This window comes from Marmota monax, unplaced genomic scaffold, assembly GCF_021218885.2.
Source record: "Marmota monax isolate L192 unplaced genomic scaffold, Marmota_monax_Labrador192_F-V1.1 WCK01_AAM20220418_F8-fsc00002, whole genome shotgun sequence".
NCBI classification, from domain to species: domain Eukaryota; kingdom Metazoa; phylum Chordata; class Mammalia; order Rodentia; family Sciuridae; genus Marmota; species Marmota monax.
The window spans coordinates 32,245,734-32,269,838 of NW_026693571.1; the positions used below are offsets into that span (position 1 = coordinate 32,245,734).

Below are 24,105 nucleotides of genomic sequence, written 5' to 3' on the forward strand. Positions count from 1 at the left end.
GAACTACATACATAGTACAAAATTTCCTAGGAGTCGCATTAAAAGAAAAAAAAAAGTTAAACAGATGAGATAATTTTGTAACAAGTGAAAAATAACTTTAATAATGTATGTTGTTTAATTCAACATATTTAAATTGTTATTTCATAATATCAATATTGAAAATATTAACAGCACAATTCGCATTATTTCTTTTGTATGAAGTCTTTGAAATTGGGAGTATTTTACTTACTAAAGCACATCTCAATTTAGGCTATCCACATATCAAGTACTTAAGAGTCACATGTGGCTAATGGCTACTGGAAATTGCAGTTGTAGACCTTAAATAAAGCCCAGGCTAGCCTATATCTCAGTGCCAGAGGGCTTGCCTAGCATGCATAAGGCCCTGGGTTTGATCCCTAACAACACAAAAAGTAAATAAAGCTCAGGTTAACATCATCTTGAAACATCCAAATATTCAACACCCCCAACTAATGGTTTTTTTTAACTAAGTTTCTGAAAGGAAGTATTAATTAAACATTCTTGACTTGGTAGCTTCAATACTGGGTTACATAATTAATATTAAGATGAATAATAATGGATTAATTATGATGAAGGACAACTAGAAGCTTACTGTGTATAAACAAAAGGAGTGAATTTATCAAATTTGTGATACCATGGAAAAATAGAACCACCAAGTTTGATGCCCAAATATCAATGATGTATAATCTGGTAGGGTCAATCCTAGGAATTCCTAAAAAGGTTTTTTGATTATTATAATATTTAATTTAAAAACCCATAACAAATCTAGAATAAATTCCAGATATTCAGTTTCCTCCTTAAAATTGACTTAACTGATGATCTTTTAAATAGTTGTACAATCTGAGTCACCCTCCTGTATCCAACATATTATTTATCAGGTCTCAGAATATTCTTGCCCTTGTCAACAATCACAAAGCATACCTGTTTTTGGCTTGTAAATCCTGGGAATGGGATATTGGGTTATATCTCTGACCTGCTTGGCTGAGTGATTAGCATTTAAAAAAAAATATTTTTAGTTGTAGATGGACACAATACCTTTATTTTGTTTATTTATTTTTATGTGGTGCTGGAGATAACCACGCGCTAGGCAAGCGCTGTACCACTGAGCCATGCCCCCAGCCCAGTGGTTAACATTTCTAATAGCTGCATTCTCTTAGGAGGAATATTTTTCTGTCCATCTTGAGAAGGGGATGGATTTTAATATCTCTTTTGCAGAAGAATTTCTCATTTTTAGAAAACAAATTTAAGCCTGATCCCCATCTCTTTAGCACCATGATACTTTTCTGCGTATGTCATTAAACTTTTCTTACTATAGGGGCTCAGGACACTGAGTCATCTCAGGCCCAATATTGTATTGGCTACAATAACATTAGCATAGTAGAAAGTATGAACATGTGGGAAGGTAATGGAAATAAGAGAAATGATTAGAAGTTATGTAATATGATAATAGCTATGATCAGATATTTAATATGTTCCAGGTATAGAACCAGACATGAAATACACATGCTAAAAACAATATTTTGCTTAATTATCTCCCTCCCCTGCCCAGCAAGTGTGCTTTACCACTGAACTACATCCCCCAACGCCTTTTGATTTTTTTATTTTGAGCAAGGTTTTTCAGTAAGTTGCCCCAGGCTGGCCTCAAACTTTCGATCCTCCTACCTCAGGCTCCCAAGTAGCTAAGATTACAGGGGTGCACTACTGAGCCAGACTGTTGCTTCATTCTTGTAATAAGTGTATGAGGTTGTTAGCTACAGTTTCATTTTTCAGGTAAAGAAAAGGAATCTCAGACCAAAAGTATTTTGAAGAAAGTTACAAGCCTATTGTGATACAGAGTTCAGATGAACTAGGGTCCATTCTCTTTTTTTCCACATCATGATGCCTCTCAATAAAACAAAACAAATGAACAAGGAATTGGTTTGCTATAAACCATTGCAAACCACAAAAATGTTGAGGGAAAGGCCAGGGTGTGAATTATACATGGAGAGTGATAGAAATTTGGTAGGGAGAAATAAAATGTTTCATCATTTCCCTGTATCGTAGACAGAAGAAGGAAAAAATTGAAGAAAGAGAAAACAATGGTTTCCTAGGGTGATCAAAAATGTGCTTCCACAGAGAATGAAGCTTTAGAGGAAAATGGAAATTGAAGAAAGTGGGAAATACTGAATGTATAGATGTGATCAATGAGTACAACCAAGGGACCCAAGATGGGAAAAAATAATTTAGGTCATTATTGCAGTGTGGCTTTCAAACTTTTCTGACTGCAGCCCACAGTAAGAAATATATTTTTCAGGGACCAGTTAACAAACACCGTGAGTATATGTGTGTGTGTGTATGGACATAAATTTGGAAGCTTCACTAAAGAAGATACACGAGTGACAAGTAAGCATGAGGTGCTTAACATGATCAGTCACTAGAGAAATGTAATTAAAACTGCAAGGAAATACCACCAGTTGTGTCCCTGCAAAGTTCATGTGGGAGGCAATGCAAGAAAGTTCAGAGGTGAAATGATTGGGTTATAAGAGCCATAACTTAATTTGAGTGTGATTGTAAACAGGTAAGGTGTGACTTGAGGAAGTGGGTCATTGGGGGCATGCTTTTGAGGTTTAGATTTTTTCTCTGGTGAACGGATCTCTCTCTCTGCTTCCGTGTTGCCATGCCCTGAGCTGCTTTTCTCCTCCACACCCTTCCTCCATGATATTCAGCCTGACTTTGGGCACAGAGCAATGTAGTTGTCTGTCTATTGACTGAGACCTCTGCAACTTTGAGCCTCAAATAAACTTTTCCTCCTCTAAAATTGTTCTTGTTGGGTCTTTTGGTCACAGCGGTGAAGAACCTGATTAACACAACACCATACACCTATTAGAATGAAAAAGTTAAGAAGACCAACTCTACCAAGTGTTGGCAAAAGTGTGGAGGAAGTAGAACTCTCATATACTGCTGCTGGGAATGTAAATTGACACAATCACTTTAAGAACAATTTGTTCAATTCAGAAGTTTTTTTAAAAAATTAATACACCTACCATATGATTCAGCCATTCTACTCCTAGGTATTTATAAAGTATATGTCCATGCAAAGATTTTTTATAAGTTTTTTTAATATCTATTTTCCAGTCATAGTTGGACACAATACTTTTATTTATTTATCTTTATGGGGTGCTGAGGATCGAATTCAGGTCCTTGCACGTGCTAAGTGAGCACTCTACCGCTGAGCCACAACCCCAGCCCCCCATGCAAAGATTTGTACTCAATATTCATAACAGTTTTATTTGTGACAACCCCAAGCGGTAAATAACCCAAAAATCCATCAACAGGCGAATGGGTAAACATACTGTTGAGTATTCATACAATGAAATATTACTCAGGAATTAAAAGTAATAAACTATTGGTACATGTTATAATATGAATGATCTCAAAATTAATGTAACAAGCTGGACAAAAAAAAAAGTGATACCATACAATGCCATTATGTCAAATTCTAGAAAATACAAACTATACTAACAAAGAGTAGAAAAGTTCCCATGCATAGACATAGAAAAAAAGGGCAGGGAATCAGAGAAGATTTACAAATGGTCATAAAGAGACTTTTGGGAGTGACAGATACATTCTTGATCTTGATCATAGTGATGTTCCATGGACAAGGTTACTAGATTTAGCAAATAAACATAGAGGGTACCCAGTTAAATTTGAATAGCAGATAAAAATATTAGTATATGTATAAACCATGTAATGTTTGGGATGAACTTCTCCTAAAAAATGATTCATTGTTTATCTGAAATCCTAATTTAACTGGGCATCCTGTATCTTATCTAGCAACTCTGTTCATGTGTGTACATATATGTAAAAATGTACAGATTATACACTTTATATATGTGCAAGTTTTTTTGTGTTAATTACACCTCAATGAGACCATTAAAAAAGAAACTGAGATGCTGGGGCTGGGGCTCCATGGTAGCACACTTGCTTGGCATGTGTGAGGTACTGGGTTCGATTCTCAGCACTGCATATAAATAAAGGTCTATCAACAACTAAAAAAAATTTTAAAAATTAAAAAAAAAGAGATAGAAAGGAAGGAAGGAAGGAAGGAAGGAAGGAAGGAAGGAAAGAAAGAAACTGAGTTTAGCTAAGGAAGATGACATAACTTTGCCAGCTCCTGTCTATCAAAGGCAGGAAGGCTAAGACCAAAACCCAATTGCTGTACTCCCTTTCTTTTTTGGGTACTGGGGATTGAGTTCAGGAGGGCTTTACCACTGAACTACATCCACAGCCCTTTGTACTTTTTATTTTGAGACAAGATCTCACTAAGTTGCCCAGGCTGGCCTTGAACTTGTGATCCTCCTGCCTCAGCCTCCCAAGTAGCTGGGACTATAGGTGTGTACCACCAGGCCTTACTCTCACTCCTATCACTAGTAAGTTGGTTCTAAAGGTTTTGTTCACATGGATGGAAATTAGATCTTCAAAGTAAGGATATTCAGATATGGACTGATAAGGCCATTTAAATTATTTGATAAATCTCTGATGTCATGTGGTTTTATCTACCTAATACTTCATCTGTTCACAAATCCATTTTAAAATCTAAAGTGCTGCAAAATAGTAAAATACATTCTTGGAATGAATAAGGCCATTTCATTTCAATCTCCCTAATGATCTGGAAGCATACCCAATCCCCTGGCTGAGGAAAGAAGGGTGAAAGTGCTTAAAAAAAAATACCAAAAAATTTAAAGAATACTTGTGCTTACTTGCTTTTTACAATTAAATGTAACCAAGTAGCAGGTTTACCTATGTTTTTCTTATAGCATACTTTTAGTCATTTTATTTGTTAATTACATAACATACAAGGTTAAAAAAATGCCACTTAGCTGGTGTAAATTACCCTGGCATAAATTGAAATCAACTTACTGCCATTTAGAAACAGATAAGTCTTTTCTTATGTACTATTTACCCAGGGAGTAGTGAAAGGGAATTGCCTGCCATATTTCATTTAGGCTAAAAAGTATCATTTTAATAAATTACATTTTAACTTGTGGGTAATTGCGATACTCTTTACTATTGAAGCCTGTGTTTAAAGTGGTAAATTTCTTTGCTTTTCTCTTTTTTGAAGCAAAGCTAGTATTAAGTCAATGGTACATTTAAACCCCTATCACCACAGAGTGGAGAATTTAGAGAACGATTTCCACTCAGTCCTATGTGAATTATGTTTTTCTCTTTGGATTAGGTGGTAATTACTATCATTATTCAGGGTATCAAAGGAGCAATGCAGACACCTTCTCAGCTCTTTCCAGTGTGGATGAAACCAATTCAATTCTTACCATGTTATTATTTCCAATCTCTTTGTGTAATTTAGTATCCCTTCACTTTTTAATTTTTTATTGCATTGACAAATCCATTTTATATTTACATCTTCTCACTGGTCACTTAAGACAACTCTGGAAAGAAAACGAATTATCACAAAGTCAGAAATTAGATGAGGTCAAACTGACACCAGCAAAGTGGAATAAAACAACACTCTTCATCAGGACATTATTAGGCAATTTAAAATGTACTCTTAAAAAAAAGGTGTATTCTGGATTGGAAATGTAGCTAGCTCAGTGTAGAGTACATGCATACATTCTACATGTGGTTCAACAAAACATTAAAAAAGGTAAAAATAAAGTTTATAAAAAGTAGACTCTTTCATGAGTCTGCAAAATGGTGCATTAAATAAAATATTTATTTTTGCAGTGAGGTAGTCAACTATTGAACACAGAGAAGCTTCGTATCTAAAATATGCATGAGGGGCTGGGGTTGTGGCTTAGCGGTAGAGCACTTGCCTAGCACTTATGAGGCACTGGGGTCAATCCTCAGTACTACATAAAAATAAATAAAATAAAGGTACTGTGTCCATCTACAACTGAAAAAAATTTAAATATGCATGAGAGAGGTATAAGATAAATTGTAAATATGACAAATACTTCAGATCAGAGATTAGGAAAACTGCCTCCTAGGCCAAATCTGGCTTGCTACCTGTTTTTGAAAGGTCAAAAATAGTTTTTCACTTTCTAATTTATGGAAAAGTTTAAAAGAATAATATTTGTCACCTGTGTAAAGAATACAGATTTCTAATTTTAGGGCTGGGAATGTAGTTCAGTGGTAGAATGTTTGCTTAGTATGTTTAAGGCCCTGGGTTCCATCCCAAGCACCTCAAAAAATATTCTAATTTCAGTGTCCATAAGTTATGTTTTATTGGAACATGAGTTAAATACTGTGATTACTCTAGTTCTACAGTGGCAGGTTGAGTAGTTACAACAGAAATGGTCTAGCCCGTAAGCTTGAAATATGCATTTTTCTGGTCCTGTTTTACAGAAAAGTCTAGTGGCTTTTCCTGTAGATCATAGAGTTCAACTATTGAGGAACATCTTTAAATTGCTCTCTCCCTTGCATTTGGAAAAGATGATGTCTCTGTATTATTACAATAGAAATACATGTCCTCAAGCATAATAGTACAAATGGCAAACGAACTATATTTTAGCAAACAATTAAGAACCAAAGGAGAAAAAATTAATGACTTCAAATAATTTCATATTTTATTGTTTTTGTGGTACTGGTGATTGAACCCAGGGGTGCTCTACCACTAAGCCACATCTCCAGCTCTTTTTATTTTGAGACAGGCTCACCCTAAGTTGCTGGGGCTGGCCTTGAACTTTGAGATCCTCCTGCCTTAGCCTCCCAAGCAGCTGGGGTTACAGGTGTGCACCACTACATCCAGCTTCATGTGGTCTTAAAAATGGACTGAAAAGTAGAATCAAACTCATTCCATGTGAGTGTGTTTCCCATGAAGTGTTTTCTTTTATGATTTGAAGCTGTAATCCAGAAGCTGGTGTACCCTTCTCTTTTTAGAGAGCCTCCATTTTATGTGGGTATCTACATTGACCTCACATGACTCAGGATTAAAATCCTGATTCATGCAAGCTAGTCACTGAAATCCCAATCTTCTTGCCAGTGTTTGGTTTTAGGAAGTGATGAATGACTCAATTCTGGCAGAAATGAGAGAGGAATTTATCTGGGGCTTTCTAGGAAGTGCTTCTCTGCTGATTAAAAACAGATGCACAGGACTGGGGACATAGCTCAGTGGTAGAGCACTTGCCTAGCATGTGCAAGGTCCTGGTTTGATCCCTAGCACCACAAAACAGACACACACACACCCTGTTGGAAGTTTTTGTATCTGCATATGGTTGCTGGCACTGTGATAGCCTGCTTTGGACCTCAAAGGGAGCTCATTTGAAGACAACTTCATGTTCAGAGGATGCAGCACACTTGGGTGGAAAGAACTTGTGATTCTGAAACCATCATCGAGCTCCTGAATTAAGCAACACTGGATTCCTCCTATGCCAGAGTATCTTATTATATAACACAATTTTCCTTTATTATTTAATCCATTTTGCAATAAATTTCCTTTTACTTAGAGTATGCTTTTATTAGTTTTACACATACTTTTATTAGTCTTACACACATATGTCTTTGTGTGTGTATCTTTTTTTATGGCAATGTCGAATCTTTGTGTGTTTTTTTTTTGTTGTTGTTGTTTTGTTTTGTTTTTTAATGGTAATGTTGAGAGCCCTGACACATGAATGATGAGAGTATCTTAGAGTAAAATTGATTACTCCCAATGTGGTGGCACACACTTGTAATTCCAGCTACTTGAGAGGCTGGGCAGGAGGATTAAAAGTTGGAAGCCAGCCTGAGGAGCTTAGCAAAACTCTGTCTCAACATAAAAAGTAAAAAAATCAAAATGACTGAGGATGTAGTTCAATGGTAGAGTACTTGGCTAGACTGTGAGCCTCTGCATTCAGTCCCCAGTCTTGCAAAAACAAGCAAACAAAAAAGACTCTATTATGCATATTTATACTAGAAAGATTCTAAGTCAAAAACAATATTAGAACATGATTTATTTTCTACTTGGATCTCCTCTTCTGGTGAGATAGATATGTCAAGAGCCACCTGGTTGTAAAGTTTTATCAGGATAATGAATCAGTTTTATTTTCTGAGTAGAAGTAGTCCTGGAATTTGTAGAAAGTTTTTAATCCTGCCTTCTTTCTTTACTCACCTAGAAAAACATGGAATTTTATATTTTTGGATTGCATAAGCAACGTTGTGGTATAAAGTAGTCCTTTTTTTAAAACAAATATTAACAAACATATTAGTCATATGTCCATCACTGTGACCAAAATACCTGACAAGAACAATTTAGAGGAGGAAAAGATTATTTTGGCTCACAGTCTCAGAAGTCTTATTCCATAGTTGACTGGCTTCACCATTCTGGGCCCAAGATGAGGCAGAGCATCATGGCAGAAGGGTACGACAGACAGAAGGTGCTCAGCGCATGACATTCAGGAAGCAGAGAAAGAACACTAAGGAGCCAAAGATAAAATATAAACCCCAAAGTCACATCCCCAGTGACCTAACTTCCTGCAGCCACACAACTTGAATGAATGTACAGTTCATTCAAGTTCAAAGAGCTCTCATAATCTGATCATTTCATATTCTGCATGAACACAGGAGCTTTTGTGGGACACCTCATATCCAAACTATAACACCAAGCTTAAGCTTGGGATAGTGCAAATTCCTAAAGGGGTTGGATTGACAAGCAGATAAAACATACACTCCTGAAACATCTAGGAAATCTCAGCATGTGCATGAAACACAGATCAAACCATAAAGTTTCAATAAATGTTTGTTATAAAGAGCAGAAAATGTGTCCTAAAGAAGATAAGCATGGTTCTTTTTAGATTGTACGGAAAAACAGAAAAACAGAGGCCATGTCGTATTGATCTTTGTTCATACTGAACTAGCACTGGGCACTTAATAAGGTGGTAATATTATTTGAACCATTGGTTGAAATGTGCGTAAGCATTATGTGTATTCTTTCTTCTTATTTATTTATGGTACTGGGGAGTGAATTCAGGGGCTGTCCATCACTGAGCTACACCCCCAATCCTTTTTTACTTTTAATTTTGAGACAGAGTCTCACTAAGTTGCTTAGAGTCTTGCTAAGTTGCTGAAACTGACCTGAAACTTGTGATGCTCCAGCCTCAGCCTCCCAAATTGCTGGGATTACAGGCATAGGCCATCACTTGGATTCTCTAATACTTTATAACTCCAAGTCCCAATCTATAATTCAATGCATAATTATCATCTCACTTATCTTATTGTTAGATTAATCCCTTTATAGTATTGGAAGCATTCTGACTAGAAACAGTGACTCAGGTAACCCACAAAGAGGTTTATCATTGGAGAAAAAAACCTAATGCATGTACAAAGGAAGTTTCTGCCTGATGTTTATTTGGCTCATTCAGAAACTTGATAAGCCACGTCATTCAGTTTTGTCAACAGTTGGACCCATTGCGTAATTGCACTGACTGGATTAAATGCAGCATTTAAAAATTTTCCAGTCCACGAGTCCATCCTGTGGTCACTGTTAGAGCTGGAGAGGTTTATTCACATGAGGACTTGAGGCATTTCGTCTCTAACATTGTCCTCTCTTGCTCCCTACCTACATGTGTCAGATGTGCCCATTAGAGTTCATTTCGTAGTTCCACATTCCCGGCACTGCCCTCTGACCCTTGCCTGGGCTTGATTCCCCTGACAAGCTGTTCTGCACTGCATATCTGCAATGGCCAAATTATGCCGTTGTTTGTCAACAGATTATCAAAATGTATTTACTAAAATACCCATTTTCACATTCCATGTGATTCCTTTTGATTTATTTCCTTGGTATATTTCATTTTGGTCACTGAGATGTAGGATTGGCCTCATGAGGCAATATTATAGAATGAAGTAACATTACTATGAGCTCTTGTCCTTCTCTCTGCTTCTATTAGTATGTCTTGCTGCCCCCAAATTTTTTTCTTTTAACATTTTATCTCTGAGAACTTCTTTAAACGTTCAGTTTACTAAGTGACAAATGATTTGAATTTTTTTTGTCTGAAAATGTCTTTTATTTCCCCCTAATTTCCTGAAAAAATACTAAATATAGAATTCTGGGTTGACAGGTCTTTTGTTTTTAGGAACTGAAAGTAATTGCTCTACTTCCTCTGGCCTCTGGTTTCAGATGAGAAAACCCTGTCATTTGAATTTTGGTTCCCTATAGAGAAAAAGGAATTGGGATATAAAGTACCCATCTTTTTTGGGACAGAGGCCACTATAGGTCAAAAGAGCAGGTCTCAGGATAGTGGGGAAAGTTCCTCTCTGAAGCATGGCTCACATGAAGGATTTCAGGAATCACTTTTCTCATTAACACCTAAAAAGAAGACTTGTAGAAAAGCATCTTGAATCATCCCCTCGACCCTAGAAAGAATTACCTCATCTGAGAGCATAAGTGGGCTTACAGATAGAACATGGAGCTTCTTTCTAAATCACAACAAGATAATGGCATGGCTCTAGAAGAGGCAGGTTTTGAAACAAGAATGTTTTATGTCCAGAAGATGGAGCTGGCAAAAGTAAATTGCTAGCTTTGTAAGAAAACTAGTTTCTGTTAATATTGGGTTCCATATTGGAAGACACATTCCTCACTAACGTATACTATGCCAGTGATTCTACTGAGTTCCAGCCTCTGTTCTAAGCTCCTAAAAACTGTCTTAAATTTAATATCCCACAAAAAGTCTGAGAAGTTACCAGTATTATAAACATGCATTTTTGTTTTCTGTTTTCTTTGCAATGCTAGAGATTGAACCCAGGGCCTAGTGTATGCTAGGCAAGCACTTTACTACTGAGCTATACCCTCAGCCCCAGCCAATATTATTTTTATAGTTAACAACTTAAGTTTGGATCTGTTAGAATTAGTTGGGATTCTATTTTAGTTCTATGTTCTCTCGATGCCTATATAATGTTGCAGCTATACTGCCTTCTTGCTATCATTGGGTAAATATTATGACACCAACATGTAGCAGTCAGACAGTTGGATAGATGGTATTTCGTGTTGTATTATGCTCTAGACTATTTAAAACAGTTTCGTAACCTTGTGACTATTGCATTTGGGGCCAGGTAATTCTGTGTTAGAGGGAGGAAAACTTTGCTGTGTGTAGTAGAGTATTTTGTACCATCCCTAGGCCACAGGAGCAAACATCCCCAGTTGTAATAACCAAAAATGTCTTTGGTGGTTGTTAGGGACCCCTGAATGACAAAATCACCCCCAGTTGATAATCACAGGCCTAGAACTACTGAAATATGTTGTTTTGCAAATTTAAAAATAGATAGCACATCTAGAAGGTTTAAAAGTCTTAATAATTTTAAAATAAATTTGTGATTTATTTTTTATTTATTTATTTATTTTTGGTACTGGGGATTGAACCCAGGGGCACTCAACCGCTGAGCACATCTCTAGCCCTATTTTATATTTTATTTAGAGATGGGGTCTCACTGAGTTGCTTAGGACCTCACTGTTGCTGAGGCTGGCTTTGAACTTGTGATCCTGCTGTTTCAGCCTCCCAAGGGATTACAGGCATGCACCACCTAAATTTGTGACTTTTAATTGATAGTTACTTGATAAGTCAAGGTTAGGTGGATATGGACAAGACTCTCTGGAGGGTTGTTATTATAGTTTGGATATGAAGTGTCCCCCAAAATCTTCTGTGTTGAAGGTTTGGTCCCTAATACAGAGTGGGGCTTTTGGGAAGTCATCATGAGAATCATGAGGACTTTCACCTCATCTGTAGATTAATCCATAGATAGATGAATAGACTACTGGGAGGTGGTGGAAAATGTAAGCAGACGGGACATGGGCTGAAGGAAGTAGGTCACGGGCAGTGTGCCCTAGAGGACTGTATCTTGTGCCAGGTCCCCTCCCACTTTCCTGATTTCCCCCCACCCCCTGCTGTGCCTACTAGCAGCCATGAGCTGAGTCCTTTTCCTCCACTGTGTCTTCCACCAGGATGTTGTGTCTCATCCTCAGGCCCAAAGCAATGGAACCAGCCCCAACCATCAACTGAAACCTCTGAAACCATGAGCCAAAACCAATCTTTCCTCCTCCAGATTGTGTGAGGCGTTTTGGTCACAGTGATGGAAAGCTGACTAACACAGTGGTTAAGTTCTTCTGACTACTTCGTATGCCTTTTTGGTTGGTAGCTGGCATTAACATTTTAGTTGTTTTCTGGTGAAGTAGTATTTTCAGATTGTAAGTAATCAGATAGTGCTTGTATTATTATTTCAGAAATATCAAATGATATTCATTGTTAAGAAATTCTTGGTTTGTCTTCACACATTTTAGAACACAGTTGCAATATTAAAGTCTTTATGATTTTTGTGGACAAAAATGGATGATATGTGAATTATAGCTCAGTAAAGCTAATGTTATAAATGAATGAGTGAATGAATGAATAATTGAACATAGTGAAAAGCAGTTCTTCTGACTTTACCCTTTGGTGTCTTACCTTAAAGTCCAGAATAGAAGAATTTAAGACAGTTCTGAAAATTAAATGGCTCATTAGATATTTAAAACAGCACTTACATCTTTCCAACATGAGTTTATATATCTTCAGTCTTATGATGGAATTCTCTAATTCATTTGCTCAGTTAACAATTTGCTATATCCATTCAACATGTATTTCTTGTGTGGATCTCCTATGTTCAGAGCACTGTGCTGGCAATTAAGAATGAATAGAGATAAATAAGATAATAGTCCTTACTCTTTGGAAGCTCACAAATGGAGAGGATCCCCATTAAATATGATATAGAGAAGAAAACAGAAATTAAATGAAGCTTCTATGAAGGCAATGTGCTGGGTGTTTCATATTGACTTAGGATGGTTTAAGAAAAGAAAGCATTTACAATAATCCCAATAATCTTTGTAAAATTTGTCTTAATAATAATAAAATTTTAAGGCCTCTGTGCAAACTGTAGTAGACTTTTTTTTTTGAGGGTTGGGGGGGCACTAGAGATCAAACCCAAGGCCTTGTGCATGCTGGGCAAGTGTGCTGCTGCTGAGTTGCATACATAGCCCTGGAAGATGGATTATAAAGGAAAAAAAAAACCGGAACCTAGACTAAATAGGAGGCTGTTTTAGTCTTTCAGAAGAAGGTAATGAAGGATGATTTGCTTCTCTTGCCTGTCTTTCAAAGAGAATGTAAGTTCAATGAAGGCAGGACTTCATAGTATTCACTGTATTCACTGCTAGATTCCCCACACTCAGAACTGTGCCTGACAGACAGCGTCTGTTCACAGTATTTGTTGAATAAATGAAGAAATCAGCAAAAGATCAAATTAAATGAGACAATGAAAATTCAGAGATGTTGGAAAGAGACATTTGTTTCAGAGTTGGGATTTTCTCCTTCTCTATATAAGATTTTTACACATTTCAGCTGGGGCCTTTTTTCAAATGTTGGAAGGAGATGAAGTTCATTGAAAACCCTCCCAGATCCTCTTACCTGTGCTCTTTCCTGCCTCTGGCATCCACTTCCTCAGTGATCCTACCATCAATCTGTAAGATTGGCAAACTAGAGCTCCTGGATCCAATTCATTCTGCAACCTTTTTCTGTCGGGCTTATGAGCAAAGAATGGTTTTGGGTTTTTTAATGGTTGGGTAGAAGAGTAAAAGAAGAATCAGTTTGCTGACCCTGGATCTTAAAGAACTCTGAAGAAAGGATTTGAATTCCATTCACAATAAGAAATAAATCATTAATTAGTGAAAGCTCCCAAGATGTAAACAAAGAAACAAGAGGTAAGACAAAGTCTCAAGTTAAACAACAACAACAACAACAAAATGAACCCATATAATACCATTAGGTATGGATTATATGCGAGGTTCTCAGCTGAATATAAAATGCATTCTCTTCTCTCCTTCCTATAAGGCTATAACATAGGCAACACTATTTCCATTTAGCAGATTTGGAGGTGGAAACACAGAAGTTGGATAAATTTCCCCAGATCACAAAACCAGCATAAGATAATGCAAAAGTTTCTACCTATACTAGTTGGGTTTGAAACCACGTTCATGCCTGGGGTTGTAGCTCATTGGTAGAGTACATGCTTAACGTGCAGGAGGCCCTGGGTTTCATCACAGTGCGCGCACACACACACACACACACACACACACGACAAACAAACAGCAAAAAACGAAAACCCCACAGCCACATTTCTAACTGTAGATGGCATTTCAGAGATAAGTGAGCAAGTAAAGTTGAGGACACAGAGAGATGAGAGTAGAAGTTAGATCTGCCTACTGTCCTTGAAATCATAGTTTTTCCAGGGCACAAAAATAGAGAAATGTGGAATCATAATTCATGATACAGATTTTCATGGTACATTTCCTTCCCCATGACAATGTAGCTACTACACCAGAGCAAGAGTTAGGGATTATGACCAACATTAGATAACAACAGCTCCTTTTGAATATTATAGCTAAAAGTCATCCTGCTAGAGTTGGCGCCCAGACATGAAGGAAAACTTCAAAGAAGATAGAAAATGGGATGGATTTATTTATTAATTTTTATTAACCTAGGAGCAGCCAACTTCACTCTTGGCAAATGAGGGCTTGAGTTTGTGAAAAGAGGATGAAATGTCCAAGAAAACTTGCTGCAGGATGAAGAAACACTAGAAACATTCTGAGGGATATAGCAACAATAGTCAATTAAACAAAGATGATACTTGTTATAAAGAGACCAAAAGTTGGCATGAATTGGAAGATTTACTTTTAATCAGGGAATCCAATCCAGCAAAGTCTAGGCTCTGAAGAATGAGGTTTAGAAATAAAAACGTGGGTTACTTAAAGCCAAATGCCTTCAGAACTGTCTTATTTTAGAAACCATGTGCACCAGTAAGCTTTATATTACTGTAACAAAATACTGGAGGCAAATAAGTTAAAAATAGAAAAGGTTTATTTAACACACAGTTCTGAAAGTTCCAGTCCAATACCAGGTGGCCTGATTGATTTGGGCCCTTGAAGAGGGATGGATGGTAATGGCTGGGAGCACATGTCAGAGAAAACTCCTCATGCCATGAGTCAGGAAGCAAAGAGAGACTAAGGAACCAGAGTCTCCAAATTCCCTTTGAAGGTACAACTTCAAGACCTCTAGATAAGGTCTTCTCACTCGGTCCCACCTCCAAAAGGTCCACATTACTTCCCAATAGCGCCACCTGGGGACAAAACCTTTAACATAAGGACTTTTGGAGAACCATACACTGTGTTTTTGGGTGTTGCTATAGGTAGTGATAAAGGGATGTTTTGGTTAGGGAAACCCAGATGTGGCTGCAGGAGACCTGCTGTGATTGTGGGGATCTACCTCCTACCATAGCCTACTCATATCTCTGCTTCATGGGCAGGCACCTGAGTCAGTTACATAGCTTACAAGGCCAGAGCAGGGTCTTCCCAGGAAGACTGTGAGCCAGGAAGACTGTAACTAGCACTGTGCTGTGCACATTGCATTGTACATCTCTAAAGCATACCTGAGGAGGCAGAGGCTTTGTGAAGTTTAATGACTTCACTAAGTCAGCCATGAAGCACCCTGCCTAGACACACACACACAAACACACACATTTCATAACATGAGCACTTTCCAAAGTACTTTGGGTTTCTGGTACTATGGTTGAAATGTGTCCCTTACAAATTCAGGTATTCAGTACAAATTCAGGTATTCAAACATAATGGCCAATGTGATAGTATTAAGAGGTGAGCCATTAGGTCATGAGGGGTCCTCCTTCATGAATGGGATTAAGACCCTTGTGAAAGAGGCATCACCTACAAGTGTGCAGCTTGTTTGCCCTCCTGCCTCTTGCTAGGTGAGGACGCAGCAACCAGGTGCCATCTTGTAATCAGAAAGTGGCCCCCACCAGAGACCAAACCTGCTCTGCATTGACTTGGACTCAATAGCTTCCAGAACTGTGAGCAAAAATAAATTCCTGTTCTTAATAAGTTACCCAATCTCAAACATTTTGTTATAGCAGCACAAATGAATCAAAACAGATGGCAAATAACGACTTAAAAAAAAATTTATGGGGCTGGGGATGTGGCTCAAGCGGTAGCGCGCTCGCCTGGCATGCGTGCGGCCCGGGTTCGATCCTCAGCACCACATACAAAACGAAGATGTTGTATCCGCCGATAACTAAAAAATAAATATTAAAATTAAAAAAAAAAAATTATGGCAGTCCACAGAATGAGGAATTAATGACAGATACACACTTATCCTCACTTATTTTTTCTTTTGAGGCACCAGGGATTGAACCCAGGGGCACTCAACCACTGAGCCACATCCCCAGCCCTGTTTTGTGTTTTATTTAGAGACAGGGTCTCACTGAGTTGTTTAGTGCCTTGCCATTGCTGAGGTGATCCTCCTGCCTCAGCCTCCTGAGCCACTGGTATTACCGTCACTTTTTTAAAATTTAATTGTAAATGGACATAATACCTTTATTTTGTTTATTCAGGGTTTTCTTTTTTTTTTTTTTAATGTGCTGCTTGGGATCAAACCCAGTGCCTCATGTGTGCTAGGCAAATAAATTCTCTACCACTGAGCCACAACCCCAGCCCTGCCCTCACTTTTATAATAGTGTGTGGTGACAAAATTTTAACAACCAAAATATTATATAGAAGGTCATTATTGCCCCAGATCTTTCCGTGTCTGTAGAATGCATATAAGTAATCTGATGGAGAAAAAAAAATCAATGTTTAAATCAAATTCGGAGACTCTAGATTACATAATTATAAACAGGTTTGCTTAACCACAGGACTCTCAGAACTCTGAATATGCTTTTGCAGGCCGGGAGTATCCAAAAGGCAGTGTTCCCAAATGTACTTGACTATGGAGCCTCTTCCCTTCCCATATACCTACATGGTACATTCATGGGATCAGTATTTGAGGAAACAGGTGGGAATGCTCTGACCTGAATTCCAGCAACACTAACACAGTTCTTCCATATTTCACCCTGTTTAGAAGAGATTGCATTCATGTCTCTATTTTTGACGGGAGTCATACAGATGAAGAGAACAGTTTTTTTGTACTCTGACAATTCTGCACCCGAGCCATTAGATCTAAGTGAAAACCTGAAGCAAATAAAACTGAAGCTACAAAGTGTTCATCAGGGGAAATTAGCTACTTGGTGAATACTCAGTGCATCCCGGGGAGCGATGGTGATTAGGAAGCTGTGAAAACACCTGCCCAAATCATGTGTCTGAACAATTCTCACGTTTGCAACCTGCCTGGAAAGCAGAGATGTCTCTTCTAATCACAGACTCAATAGCACATTGACCATCCCACAGGGACACCTGGGCCACGTGGCAGGGGCAGTGAATCCAATCCCCTGCTCATCTTGTGCTCCCTGCAGATGCCCAGCTCCCTGATCTGAGAGTAGAATGAAAGGAGCCGTGTGGCCTCGAGGAGCCTGGGCAGTGACCTCCATGCAGTATTCTCCTCCAAGGTCTTTGGTGAACTTTTAGACTGAAAGCAGAAATTCCTTCTTTGTATCCCTGATTTACCTCTACAATCTTTTTAAAAATTACATTTATTTTTAAATTGTAGGTGGATACAATATCTTTATTTTTATGTGGTGCTGCGGATGGAACCCTGTGCCCCACACGTGCTAGGTGAGCCCTCTACCTCTGAGCCACCACTCCAGCCCTACCTATACCATCCATTTGGGTTCTGGAATTTTCAAAATTGTTCCTGGACAAGTGACTCCGTTGTCTCTTTGTCATCAGTACCATCCTTCCAAAAGGACTAAGCTCCCCTTCATCACTTTTAAATCATCTGACTCCAAGAACCACCTTTAAGTGATGTTTTCCCAGACGTCTGATTTTCCCTGTTTCATTCACTTTCACTTTCATCATTCATTTTTGTTCCTTGTCTGACATTTTAAATACCAATATTTATTAAACACCCCTGACTTTGCTCATCATCATCTAGTAATTTTCTCAATTTCCAATTGCTTTTAATACATTTGGGGAATATCCTCTCATTTCAGATTTTATCCAGAAAAACACCCCAACATATGAAGACCTACACTCTGAATATGTGGCATGTGTGAGGAATTTTTGTATATCAAATATGTCTATATTAAACAGAGCAGTTAGTGGGGTTATCAAGAGCCCAACTTTCACAGCAGCCTCTCTGGGCATGAAGAGCTTGTTAGCTATGACAAGCTACCAGTCTTTATGTGCCTTACTTTCCCATCTGAGGAAAATAATTCTACCTCTCCCATTTGGTTATTAATAAGGATTAATTGAATTAACACATCTAAAAGGCTTATAATAGCACTTACAAACATGGTAAGCAGTGGCTATTATTATTTCCACCATTAAAATAAAAGCATCTTAGCATAAAGTGGGAGGAATGTTGTTAAAGTTTTTTTTTTTCTTTTTTTTCCTGTCTCTTTAAGGTCCACATTATGTAAAGGATCATTTACCTGAAGTTCATCAGCACACTTCCTATATAGGAGAAAAGCGTCCAGTGTTAGAAAAAACTGGAGATCTTAAATATTTATGGCGGCCTGCCTCAAACAGAAGCTGGCCAGCAAAATATAAACATGAGTATGTCGGTGGAGTTGGTTGGGGAATACAAGACTATAATTTCATCAACAAATCCAGACGAGAGAGCGGCTTTCATATCAAGGTACTGCCCTTAGATTTATGCTCTTCCTAGCGTATTGTTTCGTGACTTCAGTTCTTTCTGGGTTTGCTTCCATAGGCTGTTTCAGGTACTTGATCTCTTATGGAAAAAATAATGGGATTCTAGTTTTTCAGAAACATAAATTGTTTGAATAAATGTTCTTGTTACCGCAACGCCCCCTTAGCCCTTTTAATACAAGAGAGGGGAGGTGTGAAGAAAATGAAGCAATGGATAATCCCAAAGCATTTGGACTTGGTTTGGGGATGCATTCTGAGTCACATGGATGCGGAGGCATTCGCACACTCTTTCCCCATCCCAGCACTGTTCTGTGAGTGGGCGGTGTCAAGGAAGAAAAACGTGTTGGACATGATCCACAGAGCCCAAACAGGAGTCTCAGATCTTTGGAAGCCACTGAATTGCACATGCCTGTGTGTCAGTAATTCAGGGTATGCACTCAGATGAGTCTTAGAAACCTTGTCTGATTTCCTTTAGGTGATGTGGACACAGGCATGTGCCCACAGTCTCTTCTGGGAATGGAAGGGAATGCAAATGATTTTGGAACCAGAATCTGAGAATTCAGGTATCTATTTCTAGGTAGGCCTATTGCATTGTCTGAAAACTGAATGTGCCAGTTATGCAATAACCAGAGTTCTTCAAATTCTTAAGGCAATGTAGTGCAGTCCCACATGGTGAAAAGAAAGAAAGCAAGCAAGAACGAAAGAAAGACCGACCTTTGAACAGCCCAACTTTTGTCTATGCAGGAGAATAGTTTGGAACTCAGTCTTGGAAATTGGAAACTCTGATTTGGGTCTATCTCTGTGACTTTGGGCAAATGACTTCACCTTTCTGCATTCCTGTTTCCGGCTCTGCACCTGGCAGTACTGGCAGGGGGAGGCCCACGTCACAGGATCCTGGCTGTGCATGGCCTTGGTTAAGTTCTGCTGTGATTCTGTTTCTTCATTAGGAAATCTTTTTAACCTTTTAACCTTTGCTTGTTTATTTATTTATTTGATGCTAAGGCTTGAACCCAGTGCCTCACACATGCTAGGCAAGTGCTCTGCTACTGAGCTACAACCCCGGCCTCCCATTATGAAATCTTAATAGCTACCTTAATGGGCTGTCATTGGCACTAAACAGGTTGATTTTGTGAGGTGCCAGGAATAGTGCCTGGCATGTAAGGAGCTCTATATGTATTTAATATTATTATGTTGCAAAGACTAACTGTGAGAACACAGAAATGCACTAAGCCTGATGTCTGACAAATGGTTGATATCTAAATTTTAGCTATTTGTATTAATTCTTGTGTTTCTTTTCTTTTTTAGTTTGTTTTGTTTTGTTTCTGTTTTATGTTGCCTAGGCTGGTCCTGCACTCAGGTGATCCTCCTGAGTAGTTAGAAGGACTGGTCTGAGCCATTGTGCCAGAATTGTGTTTAATGTTACTCAGTATCATTGAAACAGAATGAATGCCCTGAAACATAATGTTAAACTTTATGCTATTCTACTTAGGCAAAAATGAAGTTCTGAAATTTGATTAAATATCAAACTGGCCACCAGCAAGGAAAGTACAACCCCAAAGCAAAGCAGTCAGTTCTAAGAGATCCCAAACTCTGGTTGCCTGGTTGCTTCCCTTTGGTTGGGGATGTCCTGCTTACACACAGTCTGCAACCTGTCTGGCCATCTGAGCATGTATGACTTCTCCTTCTTAATCTTTAACTTAAGGACCCATTTGTCTGCTCAAAAGAAGTGCAACCAAACATTCCTTCGTTTTTAAAGCAAGTTGAGAATCTAAAAGAGATGGTCACTGGAAGTTAGCTTTCCAGGAAGGTGTTTATTCAGTTTCTCTTGTTAGGATTTCAGACTGCATTTGATGGGGCTTGGTAACAGTATCCTCTTGATCTCTGTGGCAGTTAGTGTGAGCCATGCAGGGATTTTCTTTTCCAACTTTTCACACACTCAGGAACTGGATTTGTTTGGCATGTGGTATAAGATGATCCCAAGTGTGCTGAGCATCTACACACTTTCTCGGTCCTGGTACTTTAACTTTAATTATTTCCAAGGATCTATCTGTCTCAGATAACAAGCTTGAAGAACACTTTAAAGAATTCCCTGGACATAGAGCTTTATAATGAGAACAAAATTATTCTAACAATGACCATGAATATTGGTCACTTAGAATGACTATTCATATTAGCAAAGAACCATCTGCGATTTAACTACCGGTTAAAACTGGTTTTGTCCCCGGGAATGCTCATCTTCTTCTGCATATCTAAGGTGAGCTTCCTTCCCTCTGTTATTATCCAAGGAAAATCACAATACCATTCTTTGAGTCTAGACTCAGATTTTGATTCCGTATCAACCCACAGCTTCAGGCAGCTACTTCCAACCAATCAGACCTGGTGCATGATTGACACGTGAACTGACACACACATATATACACCACACATAGCAAACGCACTCCCACATACACACAAGCTGTCAGAGTAGTGGTCTTAACCTAGGTTAGCTTCACTGCAGAGCCAATCAGTTCTCCAGTGTGGTGCCACTTAGGAAATGTCCCAGTCCACTTCTAGTTCTTTCTCCAGTACCTCACCTTTCTCTAATCTCTACATCCCTCAATCTTCCTGGTTCCATCTTAATGCAAATTAAAAATGGTCAATTCTTGTTTTGATCTGACTGCAGATACTCCTCAGTGTCTCTCACTTCGTGCTCAGACCTTCATCTACTGGATTTTATAGCTCTAACAGCTGCTTTTCCTAATTTATTGCTGCAGGTCTAAGACAGGCAGCAAAGGAAGCTCAGCCACCTTCAATAAACTCCTGGTTAAAATGCCTGGGGGCAGCTGCCCCCTACCTGGGAACTGTCTCTCCTATTTGGGGCAGGAGGAGGGTTTCTATAGATCATCTGGCTTTTGGCAGGAAGATAATAACTTCCATGCTGAGTGACACCTGAAAAATTCCTCCCACATTTTAGAGGTCAGTAAAAACCACAAGATTGGATTTCTCTTCTGTTTTTTTTTTTTTTTTGGTGTGTGTGTGTTTAGCTATTTCCTCCTCACTTTATGTGGGTTATGATGCCATAATAATGCATGTGTGTATCAGTGAGGAACCATTATTTTTGTTATTATTTCAGATTTAAGAGCAGCAGATTCCTTTTGTTTAAATGGATCTGGTCTCTGCCAAACTATATACGTTGTCTCCACAAGAATCTAGGAGTTCAACCTGCCTCCTCCTGGCTGGTGTGCTTCTGCTCCCCTGGCCTTTCTTCAACCCAAACCTCAAAAGGGTCAGCAGCTTCCTTGATGGCTGTTTTCTGCTCTTGCACTCTGACCTCATGACAAAATGATTTAAGTAATTTGCGTTTCCCACAGAAATGATGTCACACTGCTCTCAAGTACTAACTCTTCATTGATGTGATCCCAAAGACACCATTAAATCAATTAATCTTAACATATATCACAACCAATTCATTGCACATTATGGTAACTTTTAAAAATCCCAAGAGAACCAGGAAAATCCATCAACATATTCATATGTGATATAGTAACTAAAAAATTTGAGGTTTTGTTATTTCTGCTTCATTTTTTTAATATTTATTTTTTAGTTGTAGGTGGACACAATACCTTTATTTTCTTTTTATGTGGTGCTGAGGATCGAACCCAGTGCCTCACACATGCTAGGTGAGCACTCTACCTCTGAGCCACAACCCCAGCCCTCTGCTTCATTTTTAACTGCACCAAATTCCACTATCATGAGCTAGGAGGGCTTCTTTGGGACAGTTTTATGGACATTTGAACAGATTTCTGATGAGCTATTGAATTTCTTGAAGGCCAGTAGGATAAGCTCATTCAAGATTTGTCGGTTTATTAGACTTTTTCCTCATGATAGATTTACTTAGAGAATACATATATGAAAACAGCTACAATGGATGTGTAACTGATGTGATTCTGCAATCTGTATACGGGGTAAAAATGGGAGTTCATAACCCACTTGAATCAAAGTGTGAAATATGATATATCAAGAACTATGTAATGTTTTGAACAACCAACAATAAAAATTAAAAAAAAAAAAGAAAACAGCTACAAGTAACTGGGTATTTAATAAGGAATTATCTTTACTTTACAGGTAGGAAACTGAAATATGGACAGGTAAGATTTTTGCCTGAGGCCACATAGCTAGTTAATGGTATAGCCCAGATTTCAGCCCAGGACATGGAATTCAAGGAAGTACATGATGTAATAAATGAAACAACAGACAAAGGTCCAAACATTAGATTGGAGCTGCTGGGTAGCATGCTCATTTCTGTTGTCAATTTTCCGTAAAGTGAGGTGGTATCTGACTATGTCGATTCTAGTTGCCTTCTCTGGTAAGGAATGTCTGTCTGTCTTCATGGTGCTCTTAGTTTTCCCACTCTGCCTTGTTTGCACACAGTATACTTCATTTACAATATTAAAACAAATTGTACCACTCATATTTGATGGTCAAATAGCTTGGTGATAGCTATTTTTGAATTTTTTACTTAATAAGTATTTTATAACCCTTCAAAAAATATCAAATATGACCATTAGTATTTTACAGGGAGGTGGGAGTGGGACAAGAGAGATGATAGTAAAGTCTCACTGAGGGAGCATTAACAGTATGGAGTTGCTAAGTATATAGAATACCCAAAAACAAATTTCAGAATTTCTGGGTTTCTTTTCTACCCCCCCAAATTTTCATTTACCTTTGGCTCATTTAGAACAATTATAAAAACAGCCACATTGTTGAATCTCATTAAAAATCCTAATCTCCAGATGTTGTTATCAATAGAGAAGATTTTGAAAAGATAATAATGCTTCCCCATTCTAACCAAGTTATCTAAGCAAAATAGAAAATAGCTTTTCTAAAATTAGACATGTTCTTTTCCAGATAGGCATGTGTTTAGTTCTCACTCTTTTCTTCTTGTAGTTATTTGCATCCTAACAGTTGTGGTTTAACATAAAAATAATTGCATTATCACCTTTCATCCTTAAGTGCTGGATAAAATAATACATTTCATGATCCCCCAGGAAGCTCTTAGGGAGTGCCACATGCTGCCCATCTGTGAAGGAGGAGAAACCCTTTACTTCTTTGAAAATAGTATATTAATACCATTAACCTCCTTCTACACAGGGTTATGTTTTAGCCTATTTTATAAAGCTTGGCTCTATGAAATTCTTCAAATAAATTGAAGGAAGTCTTCTCCTTATGAAATCTTACTTGGAACTGAACCTCCTGAAAATAAATTTTAGGTTTGATGTTTCCTTTCTCTAACAGGCCGTGGAAATAGCAAGGTGGCTGGGTCTCGCTGATCTGCACTCTCTGCCCTGTGTTTGGGGGCAACTCCATGAGGAAAAGTGAATTCAAATGAGCCAGGCACAGAAAGACAAGCTCCCACTCCTATGTGGAATCTCAAAACTTTGACCTCATAGAAGTAGAGAGTAGATTGGTGGTGACCTGCAGCAAGGAAAATGGGGAAAGGGAGAGATGGCCCAAGGCTGATCAAT

The 24,105-nt window shown here is 38.3% G+C and overlaps 1 protein-coding gene across 1 annotated transcript in view; it reads left to right on the top strand.

Moving 5' to 3' along the window:
* Spmip2 (sperm microtubule inner protein 2) overlaps positions 1-24,105 on the top strand; it is a 71,598-nt gene that overhangs the window by 13,986 nt on the left and 33,507 nt on the right. The window contains exon 2 of the mRNA XM_046459156.1: positions 18,355-18,587. Coding sequence (XP_046315112.1) covers positions 18,355-18,587 — 233 coding nt within the window. The remainder of the gene's footprint in view (positions 1-18,354; positions 18,588-24,105) is intronic.